The 18,521-nt window shown below is 45.0% G+C and overlaps 1 protein-coding gene across 2 annotated transcripts in view; it reads left to right on the forward strand.

Moving 5' to 3' along the window:
• LOC140577234 (ribonuclease inhibitor-like) overlaps positions 1-18,521 on the forward strand; it is a 237,155-nt gene that overhangs the window by 44,820 nt on the left and 173,814 nt on the right. For both annotated transcript variants that reach the window (XM_072697104.1, XM_072697103.1), the window contains exons 9-10: positions 330-500; positions 6,453-6,623. In XM_072697104.1, the coding sequence (XP_072553205.1) occupies positions 330-500; positions 6,453-6,623 (342 nt within the window). The remainder of the gene's footprint in view (positions 1-329; positions 501-6,452; positions 6,624-18,521) is intronic.

Below are 18,521 nucleotides of genomic sequence, written 5' to 3' on the forward strand. Positions count from 1 at the left end.
TCAGTTTGAACAGCTAGATCAGAATTCATGCGACACTCCATCAAGAAAACAGAGTTGGAAACCACTGTCTTACAGCAGCGCCATTAATCATTTATATTTTCTCTTATGAATTATTGAACATCTTGTATAATCACAGTTCTAACCACAGTAAATCACAGTAAACCAGCTGTAAGCACTTAACTCTGATATGCTGTAAGAACATCAGTGTTACCCGGTACTGACCGCTGGAGTCATTTTGTGGTTGGATTCTCCATTAAGATCAAAACATAGAAAACAGGTCATTAAAATGTGCCAGTGATTTATCTAATAATGTGTCTTTTCTCTCCCAGTCTGGAATTCTGTGCTCTCACAGATAAAAGCTGTTCAGATCTGGCCTTAGTTCTCAGATCAGTGAACTCACTGAAAGAGCTGAACCTGAGTGAGAATAAACTGCAGGATTCAGGAGTGAAGAAGCTCAGTGAGGGACTGAAGAGCGAGCACTGTAAACTGGAGACACTGAGGTAAGATCATCTATTACTGGTAGACTCTCTCACACACACACACACACACACACTTACACAGACACACATATGCTCTCTCTCTCATACACACACACACGCACACACCCACACACACACACTCTCTCTGTCTCTCACACACACACAGCCCACATACTCTCTCTTAAATTCTTTTCACATTCTAATAATGTTAATTATAAATTATTTATTAATATATTTAATAATTTTTCTATGTGAAAAAGAAGTAAGCATTGCAATCATAGTGTTTATATGAATACAGTTTTTCTCAAAAGACACATTTCTTGAAACCATCCATTCATTTCTCTAAACTGTAAACACAAAACCTTTGACTCTTCCTGCAAAACCAAACAGTTCAAACAGTGCTCAAAACCTGGCAATGTTGTCAGATCAGACCTTAAATCACTCCAAATGAAAACACCACTGAACAGTCATTACACACAACATAGAAAAAAGGAAAACACAATGACCCTTTTCCCATGCAAAATGTGTTTTGGTGATATGGGTGATATGTTTGCCTAACTCTGGGCTATTGATAACAGGGTTGTGGGTTCGATTCCCGGGCTCGGCAAGCTGCCACTGTTGGGCCCTTGAGCAAGGCCCTTTACCCTCTCTGCTCCCCGGGCGCTGGAGTTGGCTGCCCACCGCTCTGGGTGTGTGTGTACTCACTGCCCCTAGTTCACTAGTGTGTGTGTTCACTACCACAGATGGGTTAAATGCGGAGATCACATTTCGCTGTACAGTGACAAATACGTGCACCTTTACCAAAATGGTGACCCTTTCAATAAATGGGTTCAGGGCACTCAACATTTGCTTCAGACAACAGAGTTTAGTGTTTTAGTCAATGGGCAGCATTCTGATTTTGTTGTTAGGCTATGAATTGTAGGCCTAGGCTAAGCTACTTTTTTGGCCTGGAAAACATGTGTTTCGGCAGTGTAGGCTACAATGTAGGCTACAATGAAAGAAAATCACACATTTTAAAATGACATCATTTTATTCATTGCCAGTGTAATGCCAGTGCAGCTGTGTGTCTGTTTATCAGAGAATCCAATAAAGCATCCTTATGTAAAAAAAAAACTCCCCCCACCGTCTCACCATCTATTCATGTTTTGTTGAGCTAAGTTGATAGTTAGCCCCAAAAGAGGAGAGTATTTTTGCTCGTCCTGAGCCTTCTATGTTACAGAGCTTTTTGGATCATCACCCACAACAAAATGCCAAAAAATAAAATTGCACATTCAAGAGACCGGAGTTGCACATTCAAGAGACCGAAAAGGTAAGTGTTATCGAATGTGGGCTGGTCTGGTCTGGTCCGAAATGCCAAGACAGGATTTTTTGGGGTCCCAGTATGCCCCTGACCCTCTCCTAATAGAACAGGCAGTTTTTGGCTCTGTCACAGGGCTCAGAAACTTACCCCACCTTTCTTAAACTGATTAAAATATTTATCTCTGATTGGTTCACATTTGGGGCAGTTTAGGAGAAAGTGCACCTCTGTCTCAACCTCACCTGTCCTGCAGTGACCATACACTCCTCTCTCGGGATCCAGGACTTTTTATACCTGCCTCTCTGGATGGTCAGGCTGTGGTCACTGAGTCTGTATGTGGTGAGGATCGGCCTCTGCTTCATATCAGGGTGTTTTCATGTTTTAGGGTCAGAAAGCAGTTCAGTCTATTTTGGGAGTGAGTTTGGTGTTCCAGTGAGTTTTTACCAGTGTTCTAGGTAAAAAGAGCTCCTACATCCAGAATGTAAGAGCTCTTTCAGTGTTGAGGATCAGTGGGAATTGGCCGAATTCAGCCCTGTCTGCATTAGTTGGGTTTTTATTTGGACATGTAAAACCACTGTACAGAATTCTGCATGCAGGACTGGGAGTGGGATGCCCCTGGGAGTGCAGCCTGGCTGTGGGGGAGGTTGTTGGAGGTTGGAGGTTGTTGGATATGGCAACATTTTGTCTGCCTCCAGGATGAACAGTGCTGTGGTGATCTTTCTGGATAGCATCGAGAAAGCCAACACCATGGTCTAGACTGGACCTGCTAAGAAAATGACACTGTCGAATGTCCCACCTTTCATTAAAGATGAAGAGCTGAATGTCGCATTAAAATTCAAAATTGATGGTTTTGATTATGTTGTGTTTGCGACCTCTGATACCAGTCCCTCTGGTGCAGGTAAAGGCACCTCACGGGAAGGAAGTGGGTGAGGAAGCTGTTGCCCTTGCTGAGTGAACTTTGGAAGGGGAGGGCATGGAGACAAATACTGTAGCTGAGGAGACTTTTTATTGAGTACCTTCTAGAACACATCAGAGTGGTCCAGATGGATCAGGCGGTTTGAGCGCTTTTGTGTAGCATCAGGACTGATCACAAAACCAGAGGAGCATCAGGTTAACCCTTTGTATGATATCCTAGCAGTGTTGCCACTAAGTGAGTCAGACAAAAAGAAAATAGACATAACATAATATTTGGGAGAGCCCAGTTCAATCATAGATGCCAAGAATAGGGAGAAGATGCAGAGGCATTTATTACAGAAGTACATAATGCTCACTGAAAGAAGAGCTAATCATGGATAGAATAGTAGTGGGAATCAGAAACCACAGATTGCCTGAACTTCTACAGTAGATCCTAATTTAACTCTCAGTAATCCAATACAAAAAATGTACCTGAATGAGATTGTGAAAAAACAACAAGCTGTACTGCATTAAAGGGCATTAACACAATAACGTAGGCGCTGTCTGAGGAAAAATGAGAAACAGAAGATGGTGGTCGTTCTGATAATGGACCTCAGTTTGTGTCATGACACCTTTCAAACCTCTGCAAGAGACTTTAACCTCATACAGACCACCAGCAGCCCACACTGCTTTCAAGCAACTGGGGAAGCAGAGTGGAGCTACAGCTAAGCACTGTAGTTACTTACAGAACAACGCTTTTAGAGCAAGGCTTCTCTCCCTCTCAGCTTCTTCCCTCTCTCCTTACGCACTGCATTACCCCAACCTCCTGGAAACTTGACTCTAGAGTGGCCTAATCTACAGAAGTTCTGAAAGTAGGTTCAAGCGGTGTGGGAGAGACAGGCCATGCTACAGAGCACATGGTTCTGTCATTGGACTGACTCACACGCCCAGTGGTGGTGGAAACAGCTAGTTTGACAACTTTTGTTTGACATCTCTGTCCAACTGGATTTTTCACAACAAGAGATTGTCTAGGCCTCCTGCTAGACTGGACATATGAACTCAAAAGGGGGAAATGACAAAAAGATGAAGGGGCTGATATTGTTCTAATCATTCTGATGTTTTTGGGGAAACCAGTAGAGGGAAAATATGTTCACTTTTGAAACAAAAGAATGTTGTTTAGAAAGTGTGTTAAAAGTAGTGGTTAAAAACAGATTCATAATATACTGGAAATAAAGTCAAAGTTACAAGTAACAAAAAAGTCCTTTAAATGTAGTAATTCTTAGCTAAGAGGCAGCGGTCTACTGGTGGAAACTACATTACTAGTTGAGGCATGTGCCTGAGAGAAAGAGTTCCGAGAAATAACTTGACACCATGAGATGTGTTTTTACTCGTGCCTTTAACGTAATAACTTGGTTTACTGTAATTGGTGTTTGGGAAGCAGTGCTGGTCATTGGAGTTGGGGGGAGAGTTGGGGTTGTTTGGGGTCAGTCTCTGAATCAGTTGACTCAGGGGACTCTTTTCAGGGACCAGCCCTTGGGATTAGAGTGTGTGAAACTAAAGGCTTATTTTGGGACTTGATTTCAGAAGCATCCAGAATGTAAGAGCTCTTTTTTTTTTCAAAAATATGTGATCAATGGGAATCGGCCTAATTCAGCCCTGCTTGTTGTTTATTTTTCTTTGGACATGTAAAATCAATCTGCAGAATTCTGCATGCAGGACACATTTTTTTCTAAGTTTTACACAAAATAAACAGCTACAAGCAAAATGTTGAGAATCGAAATAAAGCATTGTTACGAATGAAACAAATAAAAAATTCTCATTGAATACTTTGTTCTGTACAAAGTTGAATGTGCTGACAACAAAATCACACAAAAACCATCAATGGAAATCAATTTAATTAACCAATGGAGGCCTGGATTTGGAGTCACACACAAAATTAAAGTGGAAAAACACACTACAGGCTGATCCAACTTTGATCTAATGTCCTTAAAACAAGTCAAAATGAGGCTCAGTATTGTGTGGCCTCCACGTGCCTGTATGACGTCCCTACAACGCCTGAGCATGCTCCTGATGAGGATCTCCTCCCAGACCTGGACTAAAGCATCCGCCAACTCCTGGACAGTCTGTGGTACAACGTGACGCTGGTGGATGGAGCGAGACATGATGTCCCAGATGTGCTCAATCGGATTCAGGTCTGGGGAACGGGTGGGCCAGTCCATAGCTTCAATGCCTTCATCTTGCAGGAACTGCTGACACACTCCAGCCACATGAGGTCTAGCATTGTCCTGCATTAGGAGGAACCCAGGGCCAACCGCACTAGCATATGGTCTCACAGGGGGTCTGAGGATCTCATCTCGGTACCCTAATAGCAGTCAGGCTACCTCTGGCGAACACATGGAGGGCTGTGCGGCCCTCCAAAGAAATGCCACCCCACACCATTACTGACCCACTGCCGGTCATTCTGAAGGATGTTGCAGGCAGCAGATCGCTCTCCACGGCATCTCCAGACTCTGTCAAGTCTGTCACATGTGCTCAGTGTGAACCTGCTTTCATCTGTGAAGAGCACAGGGCGCCAGTGGCAAATTTGCCAGTCCTGGTGTTCTCTGGCAAATGCCAAGCGTCCTGCACGGTGTTGGGCTGTGAGAACAACCCCCATCTGTGGACGTCGGGCCCTCACACCATCTTCATGGAGTCAGTTTCTAACCGTTTGTGCAGACACATGCACATTTGTGGTCTGCTGGAGCTCAGTTTGCAGGGCTCTGGCAGTGCTCCTCCTGTTCCTCCTTGCACAAAGGCAGAGAAGGCGGTCCTGCTGCTGGGTTGTTGCCCTCCTACGGCCTCCTCCACGTCTCCTGGTGTACTGGCTTGTCTACTGGTAGCGCCTCCAGCCTCTGGACACTACGCTGACAGACTCAGCAAACCTTTTTGCCACAGTTCGCATTGATGTGCCATCCTGGAGGAGCTGAACTACCTGAACCACTTGTGTAGGTTGTACGGTCTGTCTCATGCTACTACGAGTGTGAAAGCACCATCAATATTCAAAAGTGATTAAAACATCAGCCAGAAAGCATAGGTACTGAGAAGTGGGCTGTGGTCCCCACCTGCATAACCACTCCTTTATTGAGTGTGTCTTGCTAATTGGCAGTAATTTCCACCTGTTGTCTATGCCATTTGCACAACAGCATGTGAAATTGATTGTCAATCAGTGTTGCTTCCTAAGTGGACAGTTTGATTTCACAGAAGTTTGATTTACTTGGAGTTATATTGTTTTGTTTAAGTGTTCCCTTTTATTTGACTACTCGTGAGTCTTGGTTTCTCCCAAGGTTTCTTCCTCCAGCTCTGAGGGAGTTATTTCTTGCCACTGTTGTGTTTGGCTGCTCACTGAGGGTCTTAGATTTGCATGTCTTTTTAGACTGTTGATTTCTTGTCTTTTTACTAATTACTGATTCTGTAAAACTGCTTTGTGACATCAGTTGTAAAAAGTGCTATACAAATTAATTTGATTTTTTACTCTTCTTTAAAGTTTCTGCACATTTTACAAGGGGGTGGGTCCCTAGGAGAGGGGTTCATCTTGAATCTCTATTGGTCAACTGATTTTGGAGTGACAGGCACGATGTGATAGCCAAGCTGCCAAGCATTTTCTAATGGAGAAACTGCAGTTATTCTAGTGTATGCTCGCTCCCACCAAACTACTTTTAGTGCATTTACACTTCCAACTCACCCTCCTCCTGCTGCTCCATGTTTATATGCAGTGTTCTGATGTTTCCCCATTTCTGTTCTAGATTGAATACCTGTAATCTCACAGAGACAAGCTGTTCAGATCTGGCCTCAGTTCTCAGATCAGTGAACTCACTGAAAGATCTGAACCTGACTGAGAATAAACTGTGGGATTCAGGAGTGAAGGAGCTCAGTGGGGGACTGAAGAGTGAACACTGTAAACTGGAGACACTGAGGTAAGATCATCATTCTCTCACTTAACCAGATCACACACACACTCAAGTTTGGGTACAGTGTGTCGCTCAGTCTTTGATGATTAAAAGACAAATGTAAAGTGACATGTAAAGATTATATAGTGACATTACAGCCTGTACTAATCAAACTCAGATGAAAGTGAGATAATAAATATGAATAAGAGTAAAACTAATAAACAGTCTGGACTCTCTTCACTCTCAGACAGACATAGTGTGTACAGTTCCTCCAGCAGAAAGTGTGATTGGTTCTGTAAGGGTTTGTAGATTTTGCTGGAGGTTTTCTGCTCTGCAGAGTTTCTCCTCAGTAACTCTCCTGAACTGAGTACTAAATTTATCCAGCTTTATGCTCTAGGAATGACTGACGTTCATCATGCCTCCCAGAATTCCAGACATCATCTCGGCTCTAGAACTGTTTACATTTACATTTATGGCATTTAGACTTACAAGGTTACTCATATTACAGTGGTGGGCCAATGTAGTGTTAGGAGTCTTGCCCAAGGACTCTTATTGGTGTAGCGCAGCATAGTCACCCAGACCAGGAATCGAACCCTGGTCTCCCACAAGGTGTTGTTGTAACTCAATGGCAGGTGGTGGTGTTATCTGTTGCACCATCTATGGCGCCACACCAACCACGTTTAGTAAAGCGTAGTAGTGGTGAAGAACACAGACTTACAACAGAATCCAGAATTTAAGCTAGATCTAGTCCTGAACCCACTACTGACACTCCCTCCCAGTTTAAAACTAGAACCAGAACATGGAACAGAACCAGAACGTGGAGCAGAACCAGAGAGCACTGGATCTCACTTAGACAGTAGAGGAGTAAATCTACCTCCTTTGGTAGAAGAGTCAAATCCCAGTGTGATCTTCACCTGATCACCAGCTCTTCTTCACACACTCTCAGGTTCTGGAAGGAAGTGGATTCTCTCAGAAGCAGCTCCCCTCTCACCCGTATTACACTCAGTGCTGCTTTCTTCACCAGAAGCTCCTTCTCCTCTCCCACCCATATTACACTCAGTGCTGCTTTCTTCACCAGAAGAAGCTCCTTCTCCTCTCCCACCCGTATTACACTCAGTGCTGCTTTCTTCACCAGAAGAAGCTCCTTCTCCTCTCTCACCCGTATTACACTCAGTGCTGCTTTCCTCACCAGAAGAAGCTCCTTCTCCTCTCCCACCCGTATTACACTCAGTGCTGCTTTCTTCACCAGAAGAAGCTCCTTCTCCTCTCCCACCCGTATTACACTCAGTGCTGCTTTCCTCACCAGAAGAAGCTCCTTCTCCTCTCCCACCCGTATTACACTCAGTGCTGCTTTCCTCACCAGAAGAAGCTCCTTCTCCTCTCCCACCCGTATTACACTCAGTGCTGCTTTCTTCACCAGAAGAAGCTCCTTCTCCTCTCCCACCCGTATTACACTCAGTGCTGCTTTCTTCACCAGAAGAAGCTCCTTCTCCTCTCCCACCCGTATTACACTCAGTGCTGCTTTCTTCACCAGAAGAAGCTCCTTCTCCTCTCCCACCCGTATTACACTCAGTGCTGCTTTCTTCACCAGAAGAAGCTCCTTCTCCTCTCCCACCCGTATTACACTCAGTGCTGCTTTCTTCACCAGAAGAAGCTCCTTCTCCTCTCTCACCCGTATTACACTCAGTGCTGCTTTCTTCACCAGAAGCTCATTCTGCGTTCACACTGCATCTTGAGATGGGACTCGATTTGTTGGTTTTTTATTTATTGATTTGTAATTTGTAATGGCAGTGTGATCAATAACGAACCCACTGAATTCTGATTCAGGCCTCTTTCATATGTGGTGTTGAAATCTGATTGCCATCTAATGTGCAGCAGTGTGACCTCAGTTTGAACAGCTAGATCAGAATTCATGCGACACTCCATCAAGTGAGCAAGAGAGCACGGACACTGACAAGAAAATCACACACATGACCTTAAACTCAGGTTTATAAAAAAAAAAATTGTCAAATCTCAGAGATAAGGAATCAGATTAAAAACATGATCTGTTCAGACTGAGATCAGGTATAATCCACATTAGGAAGATAATGTGAACAGCTAACCGGAGTGTGTGGATTTGGGCAGTAAAACAGATGTGGACAGCGGTTTCTCTGCAGTGTAAAGATGGCCTTAGCTTCTGGAGACTGACAGCACTGATATGGGGCTACCTTATAGCATATCAGAGATAAACCCATTTATAAGCCATAGACTCATCACACCCTGTTCTTACCTTTTCTCTTGTTTTCCTGGGTAGGGAGGTTTTTGTAACTGAGTGTATTTCTGTCCTTCTTTCAGGTTTAGTTAGCAGCTCTTCCGGTAGCTACTTGTTTTTTTATTTGGGCATATGTTCATTTCTATAGCTACACTTTCCGTCTGTCTCAGTGAACCACTATTATAAAAAAGTGTGAAAAGTATGAACACAGCTAAACTGGAGAGTTTTAACCTCTCTTTATTTACTGGAAACAGTGCAGATCTTCTGCAGGTTTAGTTTGTTCAGTTTAGTCTTTAGTTCAGTTTAGTTTAATTAATTTTAGTAAAAGTGGGCTTAAATTCCCTACTATCTTTGCACCTGCTTAATGACTGTGCACAGTGATGAAAGTTAAACAAATTGCAATTTCTTTATTTAAGCTTTAGATATCATAGGTATCATGACATTTTTTCTTAACATCATTACCTCATCTCCTCTCCTTTCTTAAAAGCACTGCACATGGAGTGGTGAGGGCTGAAGATTTTGTTTATTCTTAAGATAAAACTAGTTTAATGAAAAACGAGTTTAATGAAAAGTGCCTCCTATATCTCTCTCTGTAATGCTAGACTGCTGTTCAGCACAGTCTCTAAACTAACTTAGAGTCAGACAGCTACTAAACTCCAGTATCAGCCTCCTGCAGTAGCAGTGATTTCATGAATTTATTAATAATAAAATTGATATTACACAAACAATTAAAACCACACATAAAATTTCAACAAGCCTGCTGCCTTACACAGCTGATGCAGATACAGAGTGTAATGATGCTAAAGTAGAAAGGTTCATTCATTATCCCACTAAAACAGACTGATAATTAGAGATAATTACACTAATTTTCACCTCCATCCAGTTCCTACAAGCTCCCCATAATTCAACTACTGACCAAGAAACCTGATCCATATAAACTATTGAGTTACAGACCCATGCCCCTTTTCAAGTGTAATAAAATCAATTTAAATCACATTTCAGATCTTCTCTTTATTTATAAAATCATGGAGAAAGCTGTCCAATAGCTAAGCTCATACATTTCCATAAAAAGCCTATCACAGAGACAGCACTCTGGCAGATAATGAATTAAATTTATACAGATATAGAGCCAGTCTAGTGCTGATGTGATGTGTTACTAATAAAGATTCTCTCAGAGAACTGAAGCAAAAAATTACCAAACAATTTCCGACAATATTCCTCAGGAGTTAACCTTACAGGAACACTGTAAATCTGTTCCTGCCATGTTCTAGTTCATGGGAAACCCCCTGGTAGTTCGTTACCACTGAGTGATCACTGCAGACCCTCAAAGATCTGTTTTCATGTGTATAAATATTAACAACGTATTCAGGAGGTCCCATCCTGTAGGCATCATTAGCACAGGTCCCTGTCTCTCAGTGGAAATGAGAGGAACCCTGATTCCTGCACATCCACAGTCTTCATTTGCTCCGCTGATACTGAGCAGACTCACAGCTGCTGAATCCAGGGCAAAGCCAGCTGTGTAAGTGATCCGCTGACTTTACTTTCTTTAAACAACCAGAGACTGGAGCAGTTTATCCCCCACCAACACAAACTACAACCCATAAAAAAGAGAAAAGGTAGATTTTGCTAAGAAAGACGTTTATTTAATTTTGTACATATTTTGGTTTCATGAAATTAATTTTAGCAACTTAATAAGCATACATAAATGAATATATCTCTAATTATCATTTAGCAGTCACTGGTGAAGAAAATTATTATATTGAAACTGCATGAATTGACATAAAAAGCTGGTTAATGCATCTAGAAAACATCCAAAATAGAGGTTTGGGTAAATTCCCCTAACGTATTTATTCATTATGACTGAGGTTTTTAAAAAGTTTGAAGGAAAACACTGAGCAAAAAATGTCAGTGCTTGAACTGGGCCTGAACTCACCAGTACACAGGACAGGCATGTCTACATTTTACTCTTTGATGTACTGGCCTTTTGTCCTGCGTAACAGCACTTCTCTCAAGCTGCAGGTGTTGTGCCGAATTCCAACTTTCTGCCAGAATCTGACTCTACTTTGTTTACACACATCTGATTTGGGTGTAACAGATTATGCTGAAGATTTCTGTTGTTTCTGTTAGTGAATATCTATTAATTGTGTATTTTCCTTCACTGCTAACAGAACAGCACCTGAATCTTTAATTTAAAAACTGTCAAAGTTTCGCCATCCTCCTCCACCTTGTCTGCTACTCCGCAGTGATTCGCAGTGTCAGCAGTAATACCCGAATCACAGTATCAGCAGTGATACGGGTACAGTATCAGCAGTGATACGGATACAGTACAGTATCAGCAGTGATACGGGTGCAGGATCAGCAGTAATACGGGTACAGTATCAGCAGTGATACGGGTGCAGGATCAGCAGTGATACGGGTACAGTATCAGCAGTGATACGGGTACAGTGCCAGCAGTGATACGGGTGCAGGATCAGCAGTGATATGGGTACAGTGCCAGCAGTGATACGGGTGCAGGATCAGCAGTGATATGGGTACAGTATCAGCAGTGATACGGGTGCAGGATCAGCAGTGATAGGGGTAGAGTGCCAGCAGTGATACGGGTGCATTATCAGCAGTGATACGGGTGCAGTATCAGCAGTGATACGGGTGCAGGATCAGCAGTGATACGGGTACAGTATCAGCAGTGATACGGGTACAGTATCAGCAGTGATACGGGTGCAGGATCAGCAGTGATACGGGTGCAGTATCAGCAGTGATACGGGTGCAGGATCAGCAGTGATATGGGTACAGTATCAGCAGTGATACGGATGCAGGATCAGCAGTGATACGGGTGCATTATCAGCAGTGATACGGGTGCAGTATCAGCAGTGATACGGGTGCAGTATCACCAGTGATACGGGTACAGTATCAGCAGTGATACGGGTACAGTACAGTATCAGCAGTGATACGGATACAGTACAGTATCAGCAGTGATACGGGTGCAGGATCAGCAATGATACGGGTACAGTATCAGCAGTGATACGGGTGCAGGATCAGCAGTGATACGGGTACAGTATCAGCAGTGATACGGGTGCAGTATCAGCAGTGATAAGGGTGCAGTATCAGCAGTGATACGGGTGCAGTATCAGCAGTGATACGGGTACAGTATCAGCAGTAATAAGGGTGCAGTATCAGCAGTGATAAGGGTGCAGTATCAGCAGTGATACGGGTGCAGTATCAGCAGTGATACGAGTGCAGTATCAGCAGTGATACGAGTGCAGTATCAGCAGTGATACCGGTTCAGTATCAGCAGTGATACGGGTACAGTATCAGCAGTGATAGGGGTGCAGTATCAGCAGTGATACGAGTGCAGTATCAGCAGTAATAAGGGTGCAGTATCAGCAGTGATAAGGGTGCAGTATCAGCAGTGATACGGGTGCAGTATCAGCAGTGATACCGGTTCAGTATCAGCAGTGATGCAGGTACAGTAGTAGCAGTGATATGGGTACAGTATTAGCAGTGATGCAGGTACAGTAGTAGCAGTGATACGGGTACAGTATTAGCAGTGATGCAGGTACAGTAGTAGCAGTGATATGGGTGGAGTATCAGCAGTGATACGGGTGCAGTATCAGCAGTGATACGGGTACAGTACAGTATCAGCAGTGATACGGGTACAGTATCAGCAATGATACGGGTACAGTATCAGCAGTGATACGGGTTCAGTATTAGCAGTGACACGATTACAGTATCAGCAGTGATATGGGTACAGTATCAGCAGTGATGCAGGTACAGTATTAGCAGTGATGCGGGTACAGTATTAGCAGTGATACGGGTACAGTATCAGCAGTGATACGGGTTCAGTATTAGCAGTGACACGATTACAGTATCAGCAGTGATACGGGTTCAGTATTAGCAGTTATACGATTACAGTATCAGCAGTGATACGGGTACAGTATCAGCAGTGATACGGGTTCAGTATTAGCAGTGATACAGGTACAGTGATCAGGTGCAGTATCAGCAGTCATACAGGTACAGTGATAAGGGTACAGTGATACGGGTACAGGATCAGCAGTGATACGGGTTCAGGATCAGCAGTGATACGGGTACAGTATCAGCAGTGATAGGGGTACAGTATCAGCAGTGATAGGGGTACAGTGTCAGCAGTGATACGGGTACAGTATTAGCAGTGATGCGGGAACAGGATCAGCAGTGATACGGGTACAGGATCAGCAGTGATACGGGTACAGTATCAGCAGTGATACGGGTACAGGATCAGCAGTGATACGGGTACAGTATCAGCAGTGATACGGGTACAGTATCAGCAGTGATACGGGTACAGTAGTAGCAGTGATACGGGTACAGTATTAGCAGTGATGCAGGTACAGTAGTAGCAGTGATATGGGTACAGTATCAGCAGTGATACGGGTGCAGTATCAGCAGTGATACAGGTACAGTGATATGGGTACGGGTACAGTATCAGCAGTGATACAGGTGCAGTGATACAGATGCAGTGATACGGGTACAGTGTCAGCAGTGATACGGGTGCAGTGATACAGGTGCAGTGATACGGGTACAGTGTCAGCAATAATACGGGTACAGTATCAGCAGTGATAGGGGTGCAGTATCAGCAGTGATGCAGGTGCAGGATCAGCAGTGATACGGGTGCAGGATCAGCAGTGATAGGGGTACAGTATCAGCAGTGATAGGGGTACAGTATCAGCAGTGATAGGGGTACAGTGCCAGCAGTGATACGGGTGCAGTGATACGGGTACAGTATCAGCAGTGATACGGGTGCAGTATCAGCAGTGATACGGGTGCAGGGTCAGCAGTGATACGGGTACAGTATCAGCAGTGATACGGGTGCAGTGTCAGCAGTGATACGGGTACAGTATCAGCAGTGATGCGGGTACAGGATCAGCAGTGATACGGGTGCAGTATCAGCAGTGATACGGGTACAGTATCAGCAGTGATACGGGTACAGTATTAGCAGTGATGCAGGTACAGGATCAGCAGTGATACGGGTGCAGTATCAGCAGTAATACGGGTACAGTATTAGCAGTGATGCGGGTACAGTATCAGCAGTGATACGGGTTCAGTATTAGCAGTGATACAGGTACAGTGATCAGGTGCAGTATCAGCAGTCATACAGGTACAGTGATAAGGGTACAGTGATACTGGTACAGGATCAGCAGTGATACGGGTTCAGGATCAGCAGTGATACGGGTACAGTATCAGCAGTGATAGGGGTACAGTATCAGCAGTGATAGGGGTACAGTGTCAGCAGTGATACGGGTACAGTATTAGCAGTGATGCGGGAACAGGATCAGCAGTGATACGGGTACAGGATCAGCAGTGATACGGGTACAGTATTAGCAGTGATACGGGTACAGGATCAGCAGTGATACGGGTACAGGATCAGCAGTGATACGGGTACAGTATTAGCAGTGATACGGGTACAGTATCAGCAGTGATACGGGTACAGTATTAGCAGTGATGCAGGTACAGTAGTAGCAGTGATACGGGTACAGTATTAGCAGTGATGCAGGTACAGTAGTAGCAGTGATATGGGTACAGTATCAGCAGTGATATGGGTGCAGTATCAGCAGTGATACAGGTACAGTGATATGGGTACGGGTACAGTATCAGCAGTGATACAGGTGCAGTGATACAGATGCAGTGATACGGGTACAGTGTCAGCAGTGATACGGGTGCAGTGATACAGGTGCAGTGATACGGGTACAGTGTCAGCAATAATACGGGTACAGTATCAGCAGTGATAGGGGTGCAGTATCAGCAGTGATACGGGTGCAGTATCAGCAGTGATACTGGTACAGTATCAGCAGTGATACGGGTACAGTGCCAGCAGTGATATGGGTACAGTATCAGCAGTGATATGGGTACAGTATCAGCAGTGATACGGGTACAGTATCAGCAGTGATGTGGGTACAGTATTAGCAGTGATGCGATTACAGTATCAGCAGTGATTCGGGTTCAGTATCAGCAGTGATACAGGTACAGTGATACGGGTACGGGTACAGTATCAGCAGTGATATAGGTGCAGTGAGACAGATGCAGTGATACGGGTACAGTGTCAGCAGTGACACGGGTGCAGTGATACAGGTGCAGTGATACGGGTACAGTGTCAGCTTTAATACGGGTACAGTATCAGCAGTGATACGGATACAGTACAGTATCAGCAGTGATACGGATGCAGTGTCAGCAGTGATAGGGGTACAGTATCAGCAGTGATACAGGTGCAGTATCAGCAGTGATACGGGTACAGTATCAGCAGTGATACGGGTACAGTGCCAGCAGTGATATGGGTACAGTATCAGCAGTGATATGGGTACAGTATCAGCAGTGATACGGGTACAGTATCAGCAGTGATGTGGGTACAGTATTAGCAGTGATGCGATTACAGTATCAGCAGTGATTCGGGTTCAGTATCAGCAGTGATACAGGTACAGTGATACGGGTGCAGTATCAGCAGTCATACAGGTACAGTGATAAGGGTACAGTGATACGGGTACAGGATCAGCAGTGATACGGGTTCAGGATCAGCAGTGATAGGGGTACAGTATCAGCAGTGATAGGGGTACAGTATCAGCAGTGATAGGGGTACAGTATTAGCAGTGATGCGGGTACAGGATCAGCAGTGATACGGGTACAGGATCAGCAGTGATATGGGTACAGTATTAGCAGTGATACGGGTGCAGTATCAGCAGTGATACGGGTACAGTATTAGCAGTGATGCAGGTACAGTAGTAGCAGTGATACGGGTACAGTATTAGCAGTTATGCAGGTACAGTAGTAGCAGTGATATGGGTACAGTATCAGCAGTGATACGGGTGCAGTATCAGCAGTGATACAGGTACAGTGATACGGGTACGGGTACAGTATCAGCAGTGATATAGGTGCAGTGAGACAGATGCAGTGATACGGGTACAGTGTCAGCAGTGACACGGGTGCAGTGATACAGGTGCAGTGATACGGGTACAGTGTCAGCTTTAATACGGGTACAGTATCAGCAGTGATACGGATACAGTATCAGCAGTGATACGGGTACAGTATCAGCAGTGATACGGGTGCAGGATCAGCAGTGATACGGGTGCAGGATCAGAAGTGATACGGGTGCAGTATCAGCAGTGATAGGGGTACAGTATCAGCAGTGATACGGGTGCAGGATCAGCAGTGATAGGGGTAGAGTGCCAGCAGTGATACGGGTGCAGTATCAGCAGTGATACGGGTGCAGTATCAGCAGTGATACGGGTGCAGTATCAGCAGTGATAGGGGTGCAGTATCAGCAGTGATACGGGTACAGTACAGTATCAGCAGTGATACGGGTACAGTACAGTATCAGCAGTGATACGGGTGCAGTGTCAGCAGTGATAGGGGTACAGTATCAGCAGTGATACAGGTGCAGTATCAGCAGTGATACGGGTGCAGTATCAGCAGTGATACGGGTGCAGTATCAGCAGTGATACGGGTACAGTACAGTATCAGCAGTGATACGGGTACAGTACAGTATCAGCAGTGATACGGATGCAGTGTCAGCAGTGATAGGGGTACAGTATCAGCAGTGATACAGGTGCAGTATCAGCAGTGATACGGGTACAGTATCAGCAGTGATACGGGTACAGTACAGTATCAGCAGTGATACGGATACAGTGCCAGCAGTGATACGGGTGCAGTATCAGCAGTGATACGGGTGCAGTATCAGCAGTGATGCGGGTGCAGTATCAGCAGTGATATGGGTGCAGTATCAGCAGTGATGCGGGTGCAGTATCAGCAGTGAAAGGGGTACAGTGCCAGCAGTGATATGGGTACAGTATCAGCAGTGATACGGGTACAGTATCAGCAGTGATGTGGGTACAGTATCAGCAGTGATACGGGTACAGTATCAGCAGTGATGCAGGTACAGTATTAGCAGTGATACGGGTGCAGTATCAGCAGTGATACGGGTACAGTATCAGCAGTGATACGGGTACAGTACAGTATCAGCAGTGATACGGGTACAGTACAGTATCAGCAGTGATACGGGTGCAGTGTCAGCAGTGATACGGGTACAGTATTAGCAGTGATACGGGTACAGTACAGTATCAGCAGTGATACGGATACAGTGCCAGCAGTGATACGGGTGCAGTATCAGCAGTGATACGGGTGCAGTATCAGCAGTGATGCGGGTGCAGTATCAGCAGTGATATGGGTGCAGTATCAGCAGTGATGCGGGTGCAGTATCAGCAGTGATATGGGTACAGTATCAGCAGTGAAAGGGGTACAGTATCAGCAGTGATGCGGGTGCAGTATCAGCAGTGATGCCGGTGCAGTATCAGCAGTGATATGGGTACAGTATCAGCAGTGATGCAGGTACAGTATTAGCAGTGATGCGGGTACAGTATCAGCAGTGATACGGGTTCAGTATTAGCAGTGATACGATTACAGTTTCAGCAGTGATATGGGTTCAGTATCAGCAGTTATACAGGTACAGTGATACGGGTGCAGTATCAGCAGTCATACAGGTACAGTGATAAGGGTACAGTGATACGGGTACAGGATCAGCAGTGATACGGGTTCAGGATCAGCAGTGATACGGGTACAGTATCAGCAGTGATAGGGGTACAGTATCAGCAGTCATAGGGGTACAGTGTCAGCAGTGATACGGGTACAGTATCAGCAGTGATACGGGTGCAGTATCAGCAGTGATACGGGTGCAGGATCAGCAGTGATACGGGTGCAGTATCAGCAGTGATACGGGTACAGTATCAGCAGTGATACGGGTGCAGTATCAGCAGTGATACGGGTGCAGGATCAGCAGTGATACGGGTGCAGGATCAGCAGTGATACGGGTACAGTATCAGCAGTGATACGGGTACAGGATCAGCAGTGATACGGGTACAGTATCAGCAGTGATACGGGTACAGTATCAGCAGTGATACGGGTACAGTATTAGCAGTGATATGGGTACAGTATTAGCAGTGATGCAGGTACAGTATTAGCAGTGATACGGGTTCAGTATCAGCAGTGATACGGATTCAGTGTCAGCAGTGATACAGGTACAGTGATACGGGTGCAGTATCAGCAGTCATACAGGTACAGTGGTAAGGATACAGTGATACGGGTACAGTGCCAGCATTGATATGGGTTCAATATCAGCAGTGATACGGGTTCAGTGTCAGCAGTGATACAGGTACAGTGATACGGGTGCAGGATCAGCAGTGATACGGGTGCAGTATCAGCAGTGATACGGGTACAGTATCAGCAGTGATACGGGTGCAGTATCAGCAGTGATACGGGTGCAGTATCAGCAGTGATGCGGGTGCAGTATCAGCAGTGATACGGGTACAGGATCAGCAGTGATACGGGTACAGGATCAGCAGTGATACGGGTACAGTATTAGCAGTGATACAGGTACAGTGTCAGCAGTGATGCAGGTACAGTATTAGCAGTGATAGGGGTACAGTATCAGCAGTGATGCGGGTACAGTATTAGCAGTGATACAGGTTCAGTATCAGCAGTGATACAGGTACAGTGATACGGGTGCAGTATCAGCAGTCATACAGGTACAGTGATAAGGGTACAGTGATACGGGTACAGGATCAGCAGTGATACGGGTTCAGGATCAGCAGTGATACGGGTACAGTATCAGCAGTGATGGGGTACAGTATCAGCAGTGATAGGGGTACAGTTTCAGCAGT

Source organism: Salminus brasiliensis, chromosome 14, assembly GCF_030463535.1.
Source record: "Salminus brasiliensis chromosome 14, fSalBra1.hap2, whole genome shotgun sequence".
Lineage (NCBI taxonomy): Eukaryota > Metazoa > Chordata > Actinopteri > Characiformes > Bryconidae > Salminus > Salminus brasiliensis.